Source organism: Aquila chrysaetos, chromosome 19 (assembly GCF_900496995.4).
Source record: "Aquila chrysaetos chrysaetos chromosome 19, bAquChr1.4, whole genome shotgun sequence".
Taxonomy (NCBI): domain Eukaryota; kingdom Metazoa; phylum Chordata; class Aves; order Accipitriformes; family Accipitridae; genus Aquila; species Aquila chrysaetos.
In genome coordinates, this window is record NC_044022.1 from 2,389,033 (window position 1) to 2,410,388 (window position 21,356).

At 35.8% G+C, this 21,356-nt stretch overlaps 1 protein-coding gene across 15 annotated transcripts in view; it reads right to left on the bottom strand.

Moving 5' to 3' along the window:
- NBEA (neurobeachin) overlaps positions 1 to 21,356 on the bottom strand; it is a 514,437-nt gene that overhangs the window by 406,055 nt on the left and 87,026 nt on the right. For all 15 annotated transcript variants that reach the window (XM_030042222.1, XM_030042221.1, XM_030042209.1 and 12 more), the window contains exons 2-5: positions 10,260 to 10,491; positions 3,834 to 3,934; positions 3,485 to 3,580; positions 606 to 727 (exon numbers count right to left, since the gene is read on the bottom strand). In XM_030042222.1, the coding sequence (XP_029898082.1) occupies positions 606 to 727; positions 3,485 to 3,580; positions 3,834 to 3,934; positions 10,260 to 10,491 (551 nt within the window). The remainder of the gene's footprint in view (positions 1 to 605; positions 728 to 3,484; positions 3,581 to 3,833; positions 3,935 to 10,259; positions 10,492 to 21,356) is intronic.

The window sequence follows — 21,356 nt, forward strand, 5'->3', positions numbered from 1 at the left end:
GACCAATAGAATAAACATTTTTACTATTATAGCATAATTTCTAAATACCAGAGGGCTTTATTAAGGATGTAATGATTTTTTCTATTTTTATCACAACAGCAAACCTAGAGTAAACTAAAATTGCCTCTCCTGCAATTAATGTACTATGAAATATAGCTTCCATTTTTGGGAAGAGGTGATCGGTGAGCCATTTTTATATTCACAGATCTACTTTCTATTACCTCTAGCTAACGTGCAGACTGCACTCTAACAGATTTGTTTTGTAGTACTGACATCAGCCAAGAAGCTTAAACAGGAAATATGACAACATTCTCAGTTTACAGCTCTAAGAAATCATACCTTTTAAAATTCCTGAACAAACCACCACACTAGATTTTATGGTTTACCTACAAGGCACATCTTGCATCCATGGATTTATAAATTGCAAAGCAAAAAGGACAGATGACTTTGTAAGAGTTTGTATACATAAGCAGCCATTAAAATCTGCAGATATTTGGGGGGGGGGGGGGGCAGGGAAGCATGGCAGAAACTAGAAACAACGAGAAAGATTAACTGTTATTCGGAAGCCAAAACAAACCATAACTGCAGCGTTGTAAGTTACTTACCAGTAGAGATAGGGTTTATCCTTATCTACATTGATATTGTTTAGCGGATCCATACGAAACCAGGTGTTAAGAGTAAACCCATTTTGATAAGGCCACTTAGCAATAGGAGGCAATGCAATTGCCTGGAAGGGAAAAAAAAAACAATGTGGAAACAGCAAGTCAAAAAATTAATTTTTTGGGAAGTATTGTTAAAGGTAATGCCTTTCTAAAATCCCGGCATTCCAGATCTGCAGATCTGCTTTAACTTTCAAATATTAAAGATGACTATAACCGCCCCTTCCCCTTCAAACAGTGCTTTTGAATAAAACGCATTTGTTTTCCATCTATTTTAAAATACTTTAATTTTTAACTACATAAATTCTACCAATAGAGGACATGCAATTAAATTTGTGAATGGGCATTATTAAGAGAAAATAATAGAAAAATTACTTCTGCAGAAATTTAACTACAAATTCAGCTTTCAGTAAGTATTCATCTCATCAACAGACTTAAACATTAAGATCAAATAATCTCAACAGATAGTACAATAGAGATTCACTGTGAAAACTACAGTATAAAAAAAGTTGTTCTCTGAGGTTGAAGAGCACTATCAGGTTTTTCTCCTCTGAACACTTAGTAAGGTAAGAGACTGAAAATTTTACCCCCATTCTCAGTTAAATACATTAATAGTAAGGCATGGCCTGGGAACAAATTTGATTTTTCAGTATTTTATTTTTATGGGCTGACTGATGAAGAGGTTTCAGAGCACTCTTTATCCCTGGACAAGGCCCTGAATACCTGATCTAACTTTGAAGTTAGGCACTCTTGATGGAGGAAGTCAGCCAAGAAGAACTTCAGAGGTCACTTACAAAGTCAGTGTTTTCTATGATACCACTAAAAGATAAAATGTTTCTTCCCCTCGGTATGTGAACTATACACAAAATGAAGTAATTTTAAAAATTTAAGAAATTAAATGTTTGTAAACAGGAAAAGAGCTGCTTGATGGCAAACGGAACAACACCCGGGAATAGTACTGCCACCACAACGGAGTGACTAAGGTGCTACTGATACAGCCTGGCAGAGATGTACCACAGCACTGGGAAGAGCTCTTCTGTTGGGATAGTGAAGCAGCTCCCACCAGCAGATCAGCCACTGGTCCAGTAGACTCTTGGCTATTTCATATTGCTACTGAAGTCTTGGTTATACACGGAGCATGCACCCTACTTTAAAGAGGGCCAATCCGATATTTATCATGCCAAGTAATCATTATGCTGTTTCTCTGTCTGATGTCATCACTGTGCATCACACCTGAAAACGTGAACTCAGTGCTAGTAAACTAGGTCCTATCCAGTCTCTTTCTTCTAATGAAGTGCTTTGGGTTTGGAGTCATTTTATAAGTAATTGCCCTTGACTCACTTCAGAGGATGACTCTTCTCCAGAACTACACAGTGTAATCCAACATGCTCTACTCAAGAAATGTAAAATTGAAACTCATATTTGCATATGCACAGTCAATGATGAGTGGTATGTGAAACAAGTCCTAACCAAGGCAAGAGAAATGCCTATTGTGCATTTCAATCAAGAACCTTTATGCTACTATAATCCATGCACCTCTTTGGACAGGGAGGAATATTTGAAATTCTTCCCCTGCAAAACTTTTTTTGAAGCTTTGATACAAAATTAAATTTAAGAGAGATATTTCACCGGGGTTTCCCTCTAAAGCCCAGAAATGTCAAAGGAGTCTGTGTTGTTGTAGACATTCGTATTCTGCAACAGCTGTCTTGCTGCTGTATGTACTTTTAGGAGAGGTTAACTGTGGTTTCAATTTAGCAATAGCAAATGAAACTCTCTCTTTCAAAACTCAGTAATTAATTCCTTACACAATCTGCCCTGTGCATTTTGCTGACACATCTGTTTGTGCAGCTGAATATCAAACAAGATCAAGGAAGCGATCTAGCCAAAAATAACCCAGGTGAAAAATAGTGATTTTCAGCCAGTTTATTTCCCTGATGCAATCTGCCACACCAACAGCTGTATTCACAAAGAACAGGAGGTGGTGGTTTATGCCTGAAGAAAACTATCAGTGCTATTGAGGAAACACAAGTAGAACAGCCCAAGAGAAGCTCCTACCACCCACCCTTCAGGCACTGACATAAAAAGACAGGGATCTCAGGATTACTTCCCCTTGAAAGATTCCAAGTTCTACCATGAGCATATATTATTCCATACCAGAATGGCAAAGTGAATCTCAACTCTGGATTTCTCATTTTTAAGCATTTGTATTTACTGCCTTAATAATCATATTTATAAACCTCTATACAATATTTGAATTTATTTGTAGGTTTTTCTGTATGTACATGCAGTGAATGGAAGAGAGAATAACTATTTGAGAAGGTTTAGAAAGGAATACAATTTCATCATCGTGAGTTATCTCAAAAAGTAAAGCCAAAAGAAGACTGCATTTATATCACTGCCTTGAGGGAAAGGAAACAGCTGATGGAGCTCAGACAAAAAGAAAACGATATAATAAAATTTATGACTAAGCTGTCACTGTAAACTGTGATGACATGGACAAGCTCATCCCTATATTTTCCTCAAGCTTCTGCTTTATATAATATCAATTACATTTTTCAAATAAAATAACACTGTTCTTCAGAATTTTCAGGTTTCACTTTTATGATAACCTCCCCACACTGCTATTTGACATTCCATCCTCACAAGTGCAACTGCTCAACACTACAACTACCTTGCAAACCTATGGAAGGCAAGGTCTACTGTACTCAGCACGTATATCCCCTCTCGTTTCCTTTTCAAGAATTTCTGAAACCAAATGAAAGGAAATGCAAATGAAGAGCAATTTATTTGTTCCTCAAGTTGTAGTATTTTGGTTGAAAACTTACTGCAGCACTACAGCCTGGGAAGTTGAAAAAGGTATCAGGCCCATGTCTCTGTGGCATCTGATTAAGGACTGATAATAGTTTAACCGCATGTCTTGGCTGTGAACACAAGAAAATTGCACAAAAGTCAATACAACCATTTTTGTACTCTCTAGGCTACAACGGAAACTGGACGGTTTTCAAACAACACAGCAAATTAACTCTAAAGTAGTTAGCAAAAATACTTCATAAACATATGTTCAATCAACATGAAAAAAAAAATAATTCAAGTTTATATGTCCCAGGAGACAATTTATGTTAACTTCAGGCTCTAATGGAATGACACTTAATGCTTTATCTGATCACAGCTTACCCAGATTCCATTTTCGCCTCGAAGCATGCTGAACAAAAGCTTCAACTCTTTGACAGTGATGCTGTAGCTGGCAAGAACCCCCAACATATCAACTAGAAGATCTTCAAAGGAAAATAAAGTTATTCTGAACTCTGTATTTCATTGTTTGGACAAAAAAGCTGAAAAAGTTAATACCTTTAAAAGTAAGTGTATTCACAAATTCTAAAAATCAAACTTAGTTGCCTTAAATATTTTACAAAGTATTTCATATTCTCACCATTTTACTTATTTTAGAAATAAATTTACATACACAGTTTTAGATTTTGTGTCACACTTTGAACAAAGTATCTATTAAATTTATGAAGAGTTCTCCCTATTTCACAACATTCATCATACATTATGAACTTCTTGCTTGCTCCTTTCTGTTACATGCTTTTGGGATAAGGGTTTCTTCATTCCTCTGAAGTTAGTATTTTTCAAAAATTTCTGACCTAAATGATGCTTGACATTATTTTTGAACTTAAGCACAGCACCTTATACTGAGGATTTGTATGGTTCCCACAGTTTTGCTACAGTGATAATGCTTCCAATTTTTACCAGAATGAAAGGCGGGGTGGGGGGTGGGAACACACCAAAAAACCACACAAAAAAACCCTCAAAAAATTATAGTGAGAAAACAATAGAAGACCACAATAAAAAGAAGTGATCAAAACTGCTAATGAATTTATGAAATACAACTTTCATTAAAACATCTCAAAACCCATAAACTTTTAAAGTAATAGCATTACATAGCATGCCTTTCAGAGAATATCAGGTTTAAAATTACAGCTAGTGCTTGGATCTTTATTTTAAAACACAGAATTTCAATTTAAAAATTTGTTAGCTTGTGGGATGCTGGACCTTGCCTTATACTCCACACTTTCTTCTGGAATAAAATGCACTACTAAGAATTACTACTTCCTCTAGCAGGAGGAAAAACAATTTGCTTATCTTCACAGATGTGGCATAAGAAATTTAATTCAGAGATAAAGCAGTGAAGTACAGAGTTTCCAAAACAAAAAAGCTATGACACAATAGAATCAGCATTAACAAGCTTTTTTCAATCTGCTCAACAATCAGAAGATTCCCCCCATAAAACTTGTAGAAGACAAGAATAAGCTTATATCTTATTTGCAGGACTACATGTTCTCCTTGTTCATTAGTGAAAGGATGACTCTTACAGCTGCTGACAAAGAGTAGTCTTAAAAAGCATCCATCCTTTTCAGGACATTTTGCATCGGTATTTTGTTTTAAAACAAATTTTCTCTCTGCAAATCCCTATGTATATATTTTTGAGTAAAACCATCAATACCTATTTAACTTGTTCTACTATGAAGCCAGCCTCTGGTCCTCAGTAAGCAAAAGGCATGTGTGAAGAATGAAATATCATTTAATTTACAGGAGACATAGTAAGCTGTTCAGTGAGAGAAACTGCATGTCAGGAAGGGCAAAAGAAAAACACTGTAACTTGCAGACATTTTCACCATAAGATCTGAATATATTCCTAATGTTCAACTACAGACTTTTTTTCCCCCTTTCTTTAAAGGAAGAGTTTATTTAATCTTTCCTTTAAAATTAGTGCCACATTGTATTTGTGACAGAATTTCCTAAGGGAAAGCAAAATAAAGCTAGGACAACTAAACCCCCTTGTCTTTTACAGTGGTGAATTCTATGACCCAGCTCCTCCTCTAGTACCTCCAGGCATCTGCCCCCTTCCCTGTACAGTCTCCAACCTGCAATGCGAAGCTGGCAGTGATTGCACATGTTGTATGTGATGAGAAATTGAGAACAGTAACACACTGAAAAACTCAGAAAGGGAAGTCAGCACTAGTGAATACCAGTCTTTCGCTGAGTATTTCCCAATTCTTATTTTGTAGTCTTAGCTTGCTTTTTAGATCAAGCTACTTCAAATTTTGCTTCCTTTACAGAGAAAAAGTGTGTAGAAGCAAAGTTGTTTGGTGAAAAACAGAACATCATTAAAAAAAAATCTTCTAACATAGATGACAAAAATGTAAATTAATACAGTCAAACACAGAAATGATTGACAGATTTTTAAAATTACTAAACATGTGCTGCTTTGTTTCATTGTTATAGCCCTGCAATACCTTACGGCACAGAAAATTTCTTATTTCTACTGAAGATGTTTAGATGTGTAGAAGTACATAATTATAAATAATGAATAAAACATTGATGGAGAGAAATAAATGTAAGCTCCCTAACAACATAACTCTGGGTAAAACAAAGAGCTGAAAGATTGAAGCCCAGTAGGTAACAAAGATAAAGCAAAGAACATCTGTGGAAGTCAAAGCACTTAATGCTACTTAAAAATATTGCTGTAACCACCTCTAAAGAAGGTTTGTTTCTTGTTTCAGTATGACAATACTTAAAAAGAACTGTACTCTATTACATAACTTTATTCATACTTATTAGAAATCTCATATAAAAGAGTCAGTCCACATCCTAATAATCCACTCATCTATAAACGGACAAAGGTCACAAAACCTACTACAATTGGAATTAATGTTTACTTCATTTTTTTTATATTAAGTAAGATCACATATATAACTGGTACCTATGATCTCATTTCAGAAACAAGATTGTGTAAAATAATATTAAGTCCAAAAGGAGAAAACAGGCGCTGTTACTCATTTTTAATGCATTTCTAAAATGCACTGAATGCAACAGAGTTTATTTCTGTTAATGGCACCTTCTGACTACTTTCATACTAAGTGGTTTATATATGATCTATAAATTAACCAGAAACCTTGAAGGAATGCTTAACTCAGTCATTTAATATGAAAATACAATGGTAAAAGAGCCTGCCTGTCTTTCAAGTAACAATGAGCATATATCAAAATGAATGGTATGGCATTAACTTTAGAAGACATATTAAACAGCATTGGCAACACAACTTCAGGAAAACTACCCTCATGCCTCCTTAACCTTTTAATAACAGACAGCCATGAAATTCTGAATTTTAACTCTGCTGGTGATGTAAATTAATTTCTACAGGTTGGCAATAGAGAATGTGATAATTTTGCAGTGTTTCTTCTGGAACCAGTTGAAAGAGAAATGCTTGTTAGCAGCCCCTTAATGACAGAGCACTCAAAACCTAACATTTTTGCTTAAAAACTAGGAACTGTTTCAGTGCTTAAGAATTCAGTTCCAGCAATTTTAGAACAATTACCTACAGCATCACAACAGAACTGCAGGAAATAAAACAGGGCTCAAGGGAGACATATCCACTATGTATGAGTTCAGGCTACTTTCTTGTCCACCATTCAGACTCTGAAGTTACTACAGACACACCATCCCAGTCTCTCAGAGCAGATGATCTGCTTCACTACTCATCATCTGGAAACAGAAAACTGTAAAAAGTGAATCCCTTAAGGAAGATCCTTGGCAGCTGTTAAAAAAAAAAGTGCCCATCGCCTATGCAAATATTTTAGTAAACTTTTCCCCTTAACCATTGATAAAATGGCTGACCATCCCCTATCTTAGTATAACAGATTATCAGAGTGCAAAGATGACTTCTGATACGTGATGCTTCTGGAAAGCAAATTGGAATACAAGTGGCAATGATCCCATCTGGTTTGCTACTGAGACTTCCAGAGGTGATTAAGCTTTTATTCTTGACCACTGAATCTGCAAAATCTCAAGAAGTGAGACATTTAAAGTGCTGAGAAGCCTCATGAATCTGATAGTCTTGACCTAGACAGACAAGTTCTTCTCACTGCAAAAGACTGGGTACATGTTTATTGTTGTCTTACTTTCATAAAACCAGAGAAGAGTGGCTTCAGACTTATGACTGGTCCTGAAAGTGTGCTGTCAGAACATAAAACAGAGATTATGCCTGTCTTGTCTATTTAAACCTTATCTAGGTCTAATCACAGCGTTTCACAAAGGAACAAGTGAGATGACCTAAAAATAAACAAACAACTCCCCCCAAACCAAATAAAAAAACAGAAAACCTGCACCCCTTACAGATGATAAAAGCCAATTGCAAAACATTGGGCTGACAGAGTCTTAGAAACTGTTTTGGGAAGAAAGTGGTACTAACATCCTCAGAGTAAGCACTAACACAGCTCTTGTTCAAAGCATCCTCCCTGAATGTTAAAAATCATTTTGCCACAAAATTTCTTACTTCATTCTCTGGGTTTGGAAAGTTCATAGAAATCTTTGGGGCAAAGCAGTTCTACAGTCATTTGGCGTCAATTATGACCTCAACATCTGCATAACAGATTAGGGAACACAGATACTGCATTAGTTGTCACTCATTTTGTCATCAGGTGCCTACCGTTGAGCTAGTTATTATTACATGACCATATTTATTACTTCTGACTTATTACCAACATTGATGCCATTTATAAAAGGGTGGTGAGGTGCTTGCAGAAATCAAGAGATAAAAGCAAAATGACAGATTTGGTTGCTTCCATGTCTTTGTCAGAAAAATTCTCAAAACCCCCACATTCTCATCTATTTACCATTATCAGATAAAGACCCTACAAAGCCTGATTCTGTTAAGTCCCTCCTCATGATATATAGCAGACTATTCAGATAGTTTGATACACATTGCAGAGCTAAAATGCCATCAGAATTCCAATTTTCAGTTTTGATTTTAAATTAAATATGTGCTCACTTTGTCCATGTAAGTATACAGAAGAGCAAGCTTACTGATGTTTTTTCTGCAGAAGGTCTCTTTCTGAAGTGTGACCACTGTCAGAAAAAGATTAATGGGGTAGAGGCTCTATTAATTTCTTTATTAATGTACTACCCCGGCTTATATTAATAGTTGTAAATTCAGAATGATTTTTCAATTCCCAAATGCTCATGGAAGTCAGATCCTATACTCTTGATATCTGACTTCTACAATTAGCTAAGCATTTTTTTAAATTTCTCCCTAATGGGGACATCATTACAATTATATATGCCATATACAGAAGTACTATTTAGGGAAGCTCAAACTGGGCAAATTTTATTGGTATGATTACTGATGTAAGCACATTATTTCTGTGAGTGAAACCCTGAAAAACTTCAAGATAGAAATGTTTGTTTTCATCAACTAATGTCTTACATTTAATGTGGAATAAAACAATATCTTCGCCCTTATACCATTCTGACATATTTACAAGTCCTGCAAAACAAAACAGACTTGGTGAAAACCATTGGTTTGTGAATCTATTGATCTGTTATACTTCAGTCTGGATCTCGCAGTGCATTATTTAGCGTAACACACACATTTCTAATCAATAAGGTGTTCGGTAAGACTTGCTTTGAAATACAGAATGTAGCTTTTTCAAATACTTAACATTACAGACACCTTTATACTGAAAAAAAGCCAAGAACAAAAACATTCCTAAATAATCCAGTTTTCATGCTGCTGTTATCTTCCTATTGTTTCTGGTCTGAAATCCTTGCTGATTTACTGTTCCACAAAGCCTACCTATGTGTCAGGAATCAGATCATCAACTAAAATCTTAGAATTATGGAAGACGAACCTCTTCAATCTTTCAAAAATGCCTCACAATTTAAGTATCCTACAATCGGTCCCAAACTCTATCACAATTAAGAACTACTTTCACACTGAGTTGAAAGAAACTGATTGGCTTAAGTTTATCCCCAAGAAAAATAAGGAGTAGATAAATACTAATCATATGTAGCTTTCAACTGCCATATTTAAATGTGACAACCAAACCTGCTCCTCTAACCAAGTAATTCAGGATTACAATCTGTACCTTACTGCTGAGAGGACGTAATATGGAATAACATAAACTCCTTCAAAATTACTCTGAAAACCTGAGCTGTGCAACAACTTCATCGCTTATTTTCAGTAAGCAAACAAAGTATGCTATTTTTTTAAAGCTATAAAAAAATCATAGGATGTTAAAAACCACAAGTATAAAAAACAAAGAGATATTATAGGGAGCACAGCTACACATTATGAAATGATTGTTTAAAATAATCCAAATGTGCAGCATTCAAAGCTATGAATAATTTCTGATATGCTGTCAGATGTAGGTTATGTTTAAAGTGGATCACAATAACAATTCTAACATCTGAATAATTTAAAATGATCAATGCACTTAAAAAAAAAAATTACCTTGACTGTTAAGAAGTCTAATGTACTGTTCTTAATTATGTTCAAAATTGCTTTTTTTAATCACTAAGATAACATTATCTTCTCAGATGAATTAACAGCCAGTTATTTTAAACAATGTATCTACATATATTTTAAACTAATATATATTTGTCATTTTTCTGAAACTGATAAAGTACTTCTGACTCAATAGCAGTACTAACAAAAATACCACTTTAAGTAAAAACCAAGACATCCCAAACCCTTCTATAATCACAAAATGTTGACAGTTCAAGAATGCAGTAATTATTTTATCAGTTGGCAAATTATACCTGCAATCATGTCGTCCACAGTACTCATCTTCAGCAGTACCTGCTCAATTAAACCAACTTCCGTGCTAGTCTGTAAATTACGGACACTTTTACGAAGAATTGCTGTGAACATACTCCAGATTTCTGCTTGGCACGTTACATCACAGTGCTCCAAAAGCTCTGACATGCACGTAATGCTCTCTGCATCCTGGATTATAAAGTTCATCTCTAGATCAAATTCGCCGCCAACCAGCTACAAGAGAAAACAAGAACAGCATTACAATGTGAAATACATAGTTTAGTGTCTTTCACACCTTCATTGTGACGAACACTGAATATTTTTTGCACAGCAAGAGAGGCAATTTTGATAGAGAAACTCACAGCTATGATCTGTAAGACAGCAAATTAACAATCATGCTATGTATAACATAGCTTGTACAAAATATACACGCTAATATCATAAAATACTACCTTCAATTTTGTCATAATGCTGAATACAACACTATCATAAAATAAAATCAGAAGATATTTGAAATATTCCTTCCTATACAGTAATTGAAATGGTAGTCTTGCCCAGAGAGATGTAGTACAGAAGCTCCAAAATCTGAAAAGCTCAAAAGCAATTGAGACTTTCTCTGAAGAGAAATTTGCCTACTCGGAAACATAAAGACACTGAAAATAACTCGGCTATGTTTTCTGCTGATATAAGCCAACATTTGCCCTTAGTTACAAGTTTGCAAGACCCTACTGCCCTTTCCGTTGTACTACCCAAACAGTCGTGCAGTCGTGCTCCGAAAAAGAATCAGTGATCTGCTCTGAACCAACGCAGACATGGAAAACTTGCTTAATTATATCACAGATCAGTTTATCGTGTGGCCAAGGAAACCTACTGCTGGCAGAAGGGAGAGACAGCACTGGGAGAGGAACAAGCACTCAGGTGAAAAGTGATTTAACAGCAGTACTGATGAAATTACTCCCTGACTCCTCTCTACCCAGGTACTTGCAAAATGCTATCCAAAGTCCTGAGCTCCAGTTAAATAGCACAACTACCAGGCACGTTTTAGGAGGGAGGGGGAAAAGAAAAAAAAAAAAAAAAGAAGAAATTAGCAAAAATTTGCAAAAGGAATGGAATTCACCAATTTCAATCAGTCACTTGCATAACTTAAAAAAGATGAACTCAAAACACCTTACTGAACTGAATATGAAACTTAGTTTAAAAAAAGCAATCCCCTTTTAATGGCAGAAACATCTTTCAATTTTGAAGGAAACAAAGCCTGACTCTCATGCATCCTACTTTATCCTAGTAACCTTGAAGAATTTTGAAAGCACCAGTGTTAAATTTCAATAACTTCAAATATATTACCTAATTCAGAAAGGCAAAAGAACAGAATAAATTAATTCTAAAATAATTTTAAGACATTCTTTTCTATTTGTTTCAGAAAGTTATATAATTAAAATTGCAATAATATGTTTTAAATTAAAGATATTCAAAGAATTCATCTCTTGTAAGTGTATAATTTCAACAGTCACTTTTAATAGAAGGCTATTTCATAGCCTATTTAAAAGCAGTTGGTATTGCCTTCAAATTAAACTCCAAACAAGAAGCAAGCTGAAATACTACGCAAACTTTTTTTGATGGTTAAACTTATCTTAATATTCAAAGTCATCTTTCAGCCCCCATCTTCAGACAGAATTAATACAACTAAGCAAGGACTAGCTTTGGCTTCTACCCTGATTCCTACTTTTCATCCACTTGCAAATTACTTTTTCTCTCTCAATTAATTGCTAATAACCAATTTATAATGTCTAACATAAAAGCTTCTAATATACTAAATATATAAGCTGACTACCTCCTTAGTTCTCCCGAGACATTTAATTACATTCAAATAAAACTATTATCCTAATTTAGAACTTGTGACTGCACATCATATATTTGCATATTTGGTAAACACATTAATGTGTACCAAGGACAGGCAATAAAACTGTCAAAACTGTGGGCACAGTATTTCTATGGTCATTCTTTAGTATCATGAAATAGTTTTACAGAGGAAACCACCATACTTTTCAAGAAACTCAGGTGGAGTTTCTATTTCTGAAAACAGCAGTAACTGGTGCACATTTCACCAGCAATCTGGGCTGGGGTTTTTTTCAGATCTCTCTCCACCTGGATGAGCCTCTCTAAGATTACGTTACAAACACACAGAGGTAAAACAGGCACCTGTAGAAGACATTGAATTAAACTCTTAGATGCTTATCCTAGGATGAAAAGAAGCACCTTCTGGAAGTGTCTACTTCTTTCCATTTCTTTCCACACAGAAAATCTAGGATAAGAAATCATATTTGTGGAGTCTCCATCCTTGGATACATCCAAAAGCCATCTGGATGTAGACCTGGACAACCGGCTCTAGTTGGCCCCACTTGTGCAGGAGAGTTGGATCAGAGAACCTCCAGAGACCCATTCCAACCTCAACAATTCTATGATAATATTTCAATGTACAACTTTCAGATACCTAATTTAGGTGAGATGAATTCCACCATTTGTTTTTGATAACAGATGGACCTAAAACCAAGGAAAAAAATAGTAATACCTCAGTTGGAATGCAGAGGTTCAATACAGACTGATCCCCCTTCCCTCAAACGCTATTCACTGTAAAATTCTTGCTAATGTAAATCAATAAACTAACATAGAATGGTCAAAATAGACTAAATAATTCAACACTGTATTTGCTCGCTAATGTAAATTAATATACTAACATGTAACAAAAGACTGAAACAGAGCTCACTGTATGAGTCTGAAGTGATGGGACCTTTCAATATTATTAAAAACAATCCATGTGTATATATAAAACATCACAGTGAATCTGCATCAAAAAATACACTGAATGCTAATAAAATTGGCTTTCTGGAGAATCTTCTACGGGGCTATGGACTACCCAGTAGGTACTACAATTATTTTACTTGTCCATTTGACAGCAAGCTATTTATAGTCCATCAGACTGACTTCTTATTTCACCAAAGAAAACATTAACATGTACCCAATTTGCCTTTAACTGCAGTTTAACTGTATTTCACCCACTAACAATGATCATAATTATCATTAAAATCAACTTCCTTAATAAAGGAAACGAAGTAATGAACTAATTAACAGTGATGGCAAAAATTTAAGAAGGCAGGGGGAGGGTTACTTTTTTAAAGTAGTCATCCTAAAAATCAACATAAATGAAAAATATTAACAGTCATGATAAAAAGAAGTCTAAGACGACAAGGAAAATCTAAACAAAAATGAAGTGAGTATACAGAAATAAATGACCATGGTTAAACTGTGTTCAAGAAGTAATACAAAGCAACCATCTCTGCTTTGAAATGTGAAAGATAAAATATATTTCGGCCAAGAAAAGAAGAACATTAACCACAAAAAAAAAAAAAAAAAAAAAAAAAAAAAGCATTCTCCAACAACATTGCTGCACCTGCATTTCCCAAGCAAAAGACAGTAGGTAAAGAGGAATAACCAGTCAGTCTTCACAACAGAGGGAGGTTATCAGTGGAGAACCACAGCAATAATAAGCTGGTAAGAAGTACAGATACTAATGAAAGGACAAAGTTTGCTGAAGATCCAAAAATCATTAAATGCAGTTAAAAACCACCAACTACTGACAGCTGCAAAGATTATTCTGATATCAAGTGGCGGGGCAACAACATATAAGAGTTCAAAGTTAGTAAATGCAAAGTATACCACATTATTATAGTTTTACCCATATGTACAAAATGACAAGCTCTCAAAACTGCTATTATCAGCCAGAAAAGAGATCTTGGAGTTCCTGTGGGTACTACTTTAAATAACTATGCCACATTAATAACTGTCATTAGGCAACTGTAAAAATTCATAATGAATTTGCAACTTTGTAACTTGGGTGCAATTCTGGATGCAATACCACACACAAAAAAGTTAAATCATACTGTCATAAAGTAACTTATTTTTAATATAACATGTAGAAGACTTCTGTACTAAGACAAATTTCAGCTAGAGTACAACATGAACACTAAGATAGAAATCCTTTCAGGAGCCAGTATACCATACCATAAATCAGTTCTCTTTCCATATCATAGATCTCAAATACAATCTTTTTTCTTATGTCAAACACTCAGTCTTACTTTGCATTCTTCAAGTGAACATTTAATATTCAGTAAAGACCACGCTTTCACAGTGATTAAGTATCCTGAAATATTGCTTGTACTTTGTCAAGCTCATGTATCACTTTTTAACTATTCTGCATCTTTCACAGCACATCTGTAAGATATGAAAGCAGCAAACTAATGTTCAGATCATGGTTCCAAGTCAGATGAATATAGCCAACAAACATAACTCCTCCTGAAGAGGTACTGAACTGGCAGTTATAAGCAAATTAGGCTATCTTCCCTATACTGAGGTTGTTTACAATGACAGATTGACAATCCTTGCAAATTGCTCCAATGAACCTATCTTAACCCACACCACCATCCTCAAAAGCAGCTGCACTACTCCGAATCTCCATTTTTCTGATCACTGCAGCCATTCCTCAGTAAGCTTCTGCCATTCATTATACTATGCAATACGTGTTTCTTCCTAAGCTGCCGCTCTGTGCAGAACTTAGGCTTGTCTTTTACACCCTTTTGATCTAGGACAGAGGTGAAATACTCCCCCAAAATAGAGAAGTTGTCTATGTATGTCTGATAGTATATTCAGATCAGTTCTTGAAATGGAGTAAAATATGTTCTGCTGAACATCTAGAATTAAACTGTTTACTTGTGAAAATTGGAATTCTTCAGCATCAGATTCTTCAGATCAAGTTCTGAAGAATGGATTGAAATGAAGAGAGAATAGGATAGAACAGAACAGAATAGCTCCAGTTGGAAGGGACCTACAATGATCATCTAGTCCAACTGCCTGACCACTTCAGGGCTGAACCAAAATTAAAGCATGTTATTAAGGGCATTGTCCAAATGCCTCTTAAACACTGACAGGCTTGGGGCATCGACCACCTCTCCAGGAAGCCTGTTCCAGTGTCTGACCACCCTCTCGGTAAAGAAATGTGTCCTAATGTCCAGTCTGAACCTCCCCTGGTGCAGCTTTGAAGCATTCGCACGCATCCTGGCACTGGATCCCAGGGAGAAGAGCTCAGCACCTCCCTCTCCACGTCCCCTCCTCAGGAAGCTGTAGAGAGCAATGAGGTCAACCTTCAGCCTCCTTTTCTCCAACAATAGATAGCTTCTCAACTTGAAAATTCATCAAATGAACACGGAAGGAAAAGAAAGATGGCAGTCAATCTTGGAAGAAGTAAACAAATGGAACATCAGGATGATAATACTACTGAATGGCGAAAAATTCAAAGAAAGCAGAGGTCAGAACTTACTCTAGGAGGATTTTATTAAAAAAGCCCTGAAAACATGAGGATTTCTCAACACAATTTCATCTGTGACTAAAAAAAACCCGAACAACTGCCAAGCATAAGGAGCTTAAGAAGTGCATGAGATGCAAAAACATATTTCAGAAGCATTTGGTATTTTTTTGGTTAAATGAAAAACATGAGTGCATTCTGCTAAAGAAAGAATGAAACAGTAATGCAAATACACAATAACAACAATAAAATGTGAAAATCTGAACTACAGGGAGATCAAATAAAACATTTTTCTTTGCAATTACTTTCATGTTAAATAGATGAAGTATCAAAAATTTCTCAGAATAGTCTATTTTGCTGTGTTCTGCACGCATACTTTGGAAGAAGTTTCATGGTACCTAAACTGGACATTTCTGTTTACTTTTAACATTTTACACCTATTTCTCTCTGATTCGCAATCTTAGGAACTACTAACCTGTACAACTGAAACTTACTTTTACTTGTCAAGAACACATTTTTTGGCAGAGTTTTTGGTTTCTTCAAATGTCATCTTAATTATAAGGATGCATACAAGGAGAAAAAGGTATTATCTATAACCATCTACTACTTCTTGTCTTGTATTTAATCTCTACACACTTTTGGGTTGGCAGATATTTTTTCAGTTTCACTTTTATCCATCATAAAGTGAAATTTGATTGTACTTATCTACAATAAAACCAAAGCTCTTTATTTTAACCCTTTTTTCCCCATCTACATTAACAGACTTGTATTTTATGTATTCGTCTTGATCAAAGAAAGTATATCAAAACTATATAAACCAAAGTCTTCAAACATTTAAATCTCTAAATTCGCTGTTCATTGCCATCAAAGAAGCACTTCTTCCTAGTTTCCTTCAAGTTTGATTCCTATCTGAATTTATTTAAACAAAAATCAAGAATATAAATTCCAGAATACTAGATAGACAGTGCCACTGAAAAACTGAATTATCACAATGGTATAATTACTATAACCCTAACAACATCCAGGTCTGATCTGCACCAAGGCACTCCTTCCTTCCTTCTAATTAACTGCTGTCACACTTGCTCTAGCTTTTCTAAAGCCAAGTATAAATAAGGGCGTATCACAGTCAACATGACAACCATTTTCATCTGTTTTGGACTGGTTTGTGAGAACTGCTTTAGGTTAAAACATATACATATACAATTAGAATAAACAATCTTTCCTTCTAAGTATAAGAGGTAAGCAGTTTGGAAAAAAAATTATTCTCTTCCTCTCCCTGATGTTGATACATCTTTCCAGGCATTGCAAAACACCTGACTTGGCATTTGGCACAAATTTCCACAGGGAAGGAGCTGGAAATAACCAGCTGGGATAGGAGTGAGAATCTCTTAAAATCCCAAATCAATTGTTTTAAAGAGAAAATTAGTAAACTTTTAACCCTTGATAACAAAAGCCATCACATAACATTCAAGAATAATTGTTGTTCAAACTGGAACATCTTTTCCACAAAACAACACTGAATTGATTTCATAACCACCAGTGAGAGTTCAAAATATGTGGAATCAAACTGCTTGTTTTATAAAGACAGGGCTCCAATTCAAGCATTAAAACACAGTAATCTGACAAAAGCAGTCTGACAGGCAGAAAAAAACCCCAAGTTACTATTTTCTGGTCATTAACTAAACCATTGGATTTCTAAACAGTTAATTTAGGTTTTTAGGAAGATTCTTCTCCAGCTGCATGAATGAAGATTTCTTTAGGTAAAAGTGTTTAGAATGCTAAATGAAATAAATTAAACTTTTCAGTGACCAATATGTGTGCTGATCGCATGCACTCATTAACCTAAATATATCAATATGACTACAGAGAAAAACTTAAAGTAGGTCTTTTCTGTAACTGGTACATATTCCTCTTTTTTAAAAAAAAATTTATTTATAAATGCTTAATTGTTGAATGGAGTTCTTCAGATATCTGAATTACAGGTATGTGTAACTGCGTAATTTTCAAAATTCTCTTTGCCATTAATGGAAAGTAAAAGGAACTTCTGGGAAGTGATTCATCGCACTGGTTTTAGATGCAACATTAGGATGAAATAAATCTTTCCCTGGGAATGTAGTACTTTCCACTGACTATAAAAGGACAACTAGTTCAGACAGGCACATCTAAAGTTATGTCAGATTAATCTTACCCAGTGTGCTCACAGTATGGTTTACAACCGAATGACAGTACTAAAAAGACTGATTCTCATGTGAATCACTACAACAGCACGTAACTCTCCACATTAGCGTGCCCTTTTTAAAGGAGCCTTCATTCATTCTAGCTTCAAAACTTTTTTATCCTGAATAATGTATAGTACACACACAGCAGTGTGCCACTAAGGGAACGCTACTTAATAAGTTTATTGACAATTTTAAGGTATTCTGAGAAAAGAAAATAATTTAAATGTCCTTTATACCTGCTGAGAAAATTGAATGAAGTAACATGTTCAGCTTCACTTCCGGTACTTTCAAGCACGAGCTTGTTATTACGAAAGCTTAAAAATATTTCAGGGAAAGATTTACCTTTAATTTCTTGTATTTTCTTTTGGGGGAGGAGGGCACTCCTGTAGATTTGCGTCCTGCCTCTGGCTGGGACGGAGTTAATTTTCTTCACCATATGATGCTGTGTTCTACGTTTGCGACTAAACCAGCGCTGATAACACCCCGGGGTTTTAGCTATCGCTGAGCAGTGCTTACCCGGTGCCAGGGCTGCACGCTTCTCCCCCTGCCTCCCCGCCAGCCGGGCCGGCTGACCCCCACTGACCAAAGGGACGGTCCTCCCACGCTGTGGGACTCTTTCCAAATCAGGGGTTCTACAAAGGTGGGCACGGCATCAGTCTGCCTGCGGGAGGTGGCGAGCGATTGCCTTCGCGTCGCTTCTTCCACAGACGCGCGCTTATTGACTGCCTCTATCTCAACCCGTGAGGTTTTTCTTGCTTTTGCTCTTCTGAGTCTCTCCCCCCATGGCACTGGGGGGTGGGGGAGCAGGTAAGGTAGTTTATTTGCTGGCTGGGATCAACCATCCACGGTTTAAAACTTTTGGCTTGTGTCGTCGAATTTACTTCATACAGTTTTGCCCGCTGAGCAGCGCGGCTCAATTCAGAAAACTGTAATGAATCTTGTGTAAGTGGTCTTAACAAAGCACTGAAGGGAAAAACTGTAAATTACACAGTGTCAAACTATAATCCGATACAGCAAACTCTGCTTAAGAGTATGAGCGCAACTAAACTTGAGCATGGCCTGCTGAGTTCTTCCAAAAACACCACACTTCAATGTTTGTCTCAGAACATCAAAACGCCAAATTTTCTGAATACCCTATAAAGCATGTTTATTCCCCTGTTTCAAACAAGCCTGCACATTACACCACTATTATAGAGGGAAAGCATTTTATCATGCCCTTCCCCATCCTACAGTCATTTTCTATAAGTCAATAGTTTTGATAATACCTACAGTTTTTCCTCTTTTTTTAGATTTTAGATCTTTTTTCCAAGCATGAAGAGAAACAATAAAAATTTATTTGAAATGCTTGGAAGATAATGTACGCTGTGAAAGAACAAAGGCTCTGTAAGCAATGAAGATTAACTTTGTACTTACCAATGTCCTCCTGTTGTCATTGTTACCTGTCTCAGGACATTAGCTTCCTTGGGACATAAACCAGGAAGACACAGTAAAAATTATTACAGGAACTATCTACTTTCCTTTAATTTCTGGGAGGACAGTTCTAAATAACACGGGTGACACCAGCAGTAAGATTTTCTACAATGAAAAGACAAAGCTAGCAACTGTCAAACTGAAACCACCTTTGTTGTAAAAAAATTACACACGGGTTTATTAGGCACTATTGAAGCTTTCTTTAAAAAAATGCTGTGGTTATCTAAACAATCCTCCTGCAGTTTCACATGGCAAAGCTGGCACAATGTGGCTGTAATACATTGCTTAAAGAGGGTGTGAACTTTCATCTTTGGGGCGCTTTCGAAAGATAACAAGCACATGTAGAATGCGTAATTATAGACAGTAACAGACACGAGGTGTATGTCTGTCAAGACCTATTCAGTCCAGTCCTATGATTCCAGTACTCCCCAAGTCCCAGAAGAAATATTTGCTCATTCAATAAGCCCTACAGAATAGCAGTTGTCAATACTTACCTAATGACAATGGTAATGCTTAAGTAATGGCAATGGTAACATTAAGTCACTTCAGCAAGCTGTCCCAAAGAAACACCCTTAAAGGAACCGTACCTAAGAAACAAAGGTTTCTGTGTATTTAAACTGAGTCACATGTGTCTTGAGATACTGCCTCAGACTATCTTCATCAGTTCTTAGTATCAAAATTGTAAGCTGCTTTGATGCAAGAAAGGGAAAAAAATAATTCTGTTGTGCTGCTCAGAAAACCTGTCCCCTGTACTAAGTCCTGATTAGTGTCTGATTTTTTTTGTCATGATGAGGCATTGAAATTCTTCAGCTGAAACTTCATGGAAAAAAAAAAAAACAACAAAAAAACCCCCCTGATGGATGGAAAGGACAGTCTATTATTTAGTTTAAAAAGAGCCCAACGTCAAGGCATGGTTTGAACTATATTTGTTATAGGAGGAATGCTGTAGTCCTGCAGTACATTAGAATTGTGGTAACACATAACACGTAATTATCCAGGTCAGATTAGTTGAGTTTCACTAACTTGCTCTTCTGATAATATAAATTTCAAATAGAAATGCAATAAATAAAATACCAAAGATGTTTCAAAGGAAAAAATGTCACAGGACTGCTCTCCTGAATGGGGCACAGATCTAAAAGTCAAATCAAGAGAAACATACTGTAGAGGTACATTGAGAACACCTTAAAATTAGAATTATGGGTACACTGCTATACCATATTCTGCACACCAATATTAATGCAAGTGTGCATTAAACCAAAGCATCGAAAACAATCGTAGATCAACTGCAGTCAAGTATACACACAATTTACTGAGACAAGTATCAATTACACTCAGGTACACCGCAAGTCTGTGTAACTTAAAAGTTAACAGTTTGACTTAATAGTTTGCTAAGAGAAAATTTCAACTCCTTCTCTCCCCTGCTTGTTTAAACACGTACTTAACAAAGTCAGACCTTTTCTTAGTATCACTGAGGCTTAGAGAGAAAAAAAAAAACAAACAATACAAAAACCACAAAGTGGACTATTTGGCACAAAGTACTGTAGCTGTTCTTTACCTAACTGTAAGGAATGCTTGATTCAGGGGTAGGACAGAAACTAGTCTGATAAAGTTCAAATGTCTGCCCTCATAAAAGCTTCACTAGCACAAGACTGTAACTCCTTGAAAGAAAAAGTCCTACTTTAAAAGGAATGCAAGAGGAGGGTTTTAAAGTGTGACACAGGACAAATTTTACCCACTTAGGAGAGCTGGAACAGCAATCCAGTCACTTCTGACGGAAACGAAGACCGACAAAGCCATTTTACGTACAAGTACCTAACCCAAAACACAAAACCAGAAGTCATCCACCCTGTCTAGTGTTCCTGCGTCACCAGAAGGAAACTCTCTTCCCTTTTATTATATCAATCTCCAACAGACCTTCTTGGGCCACAGAAGAATATGAGCTTTTAGTTCAAGATATTAAACATGAATACTAAAAGACTAAGAAACAGAATTTGCAGGTTTATTTTCAGTGAAGTAAAATCAAAACCATTCTCAAGCTTGGGACTAACTCATTT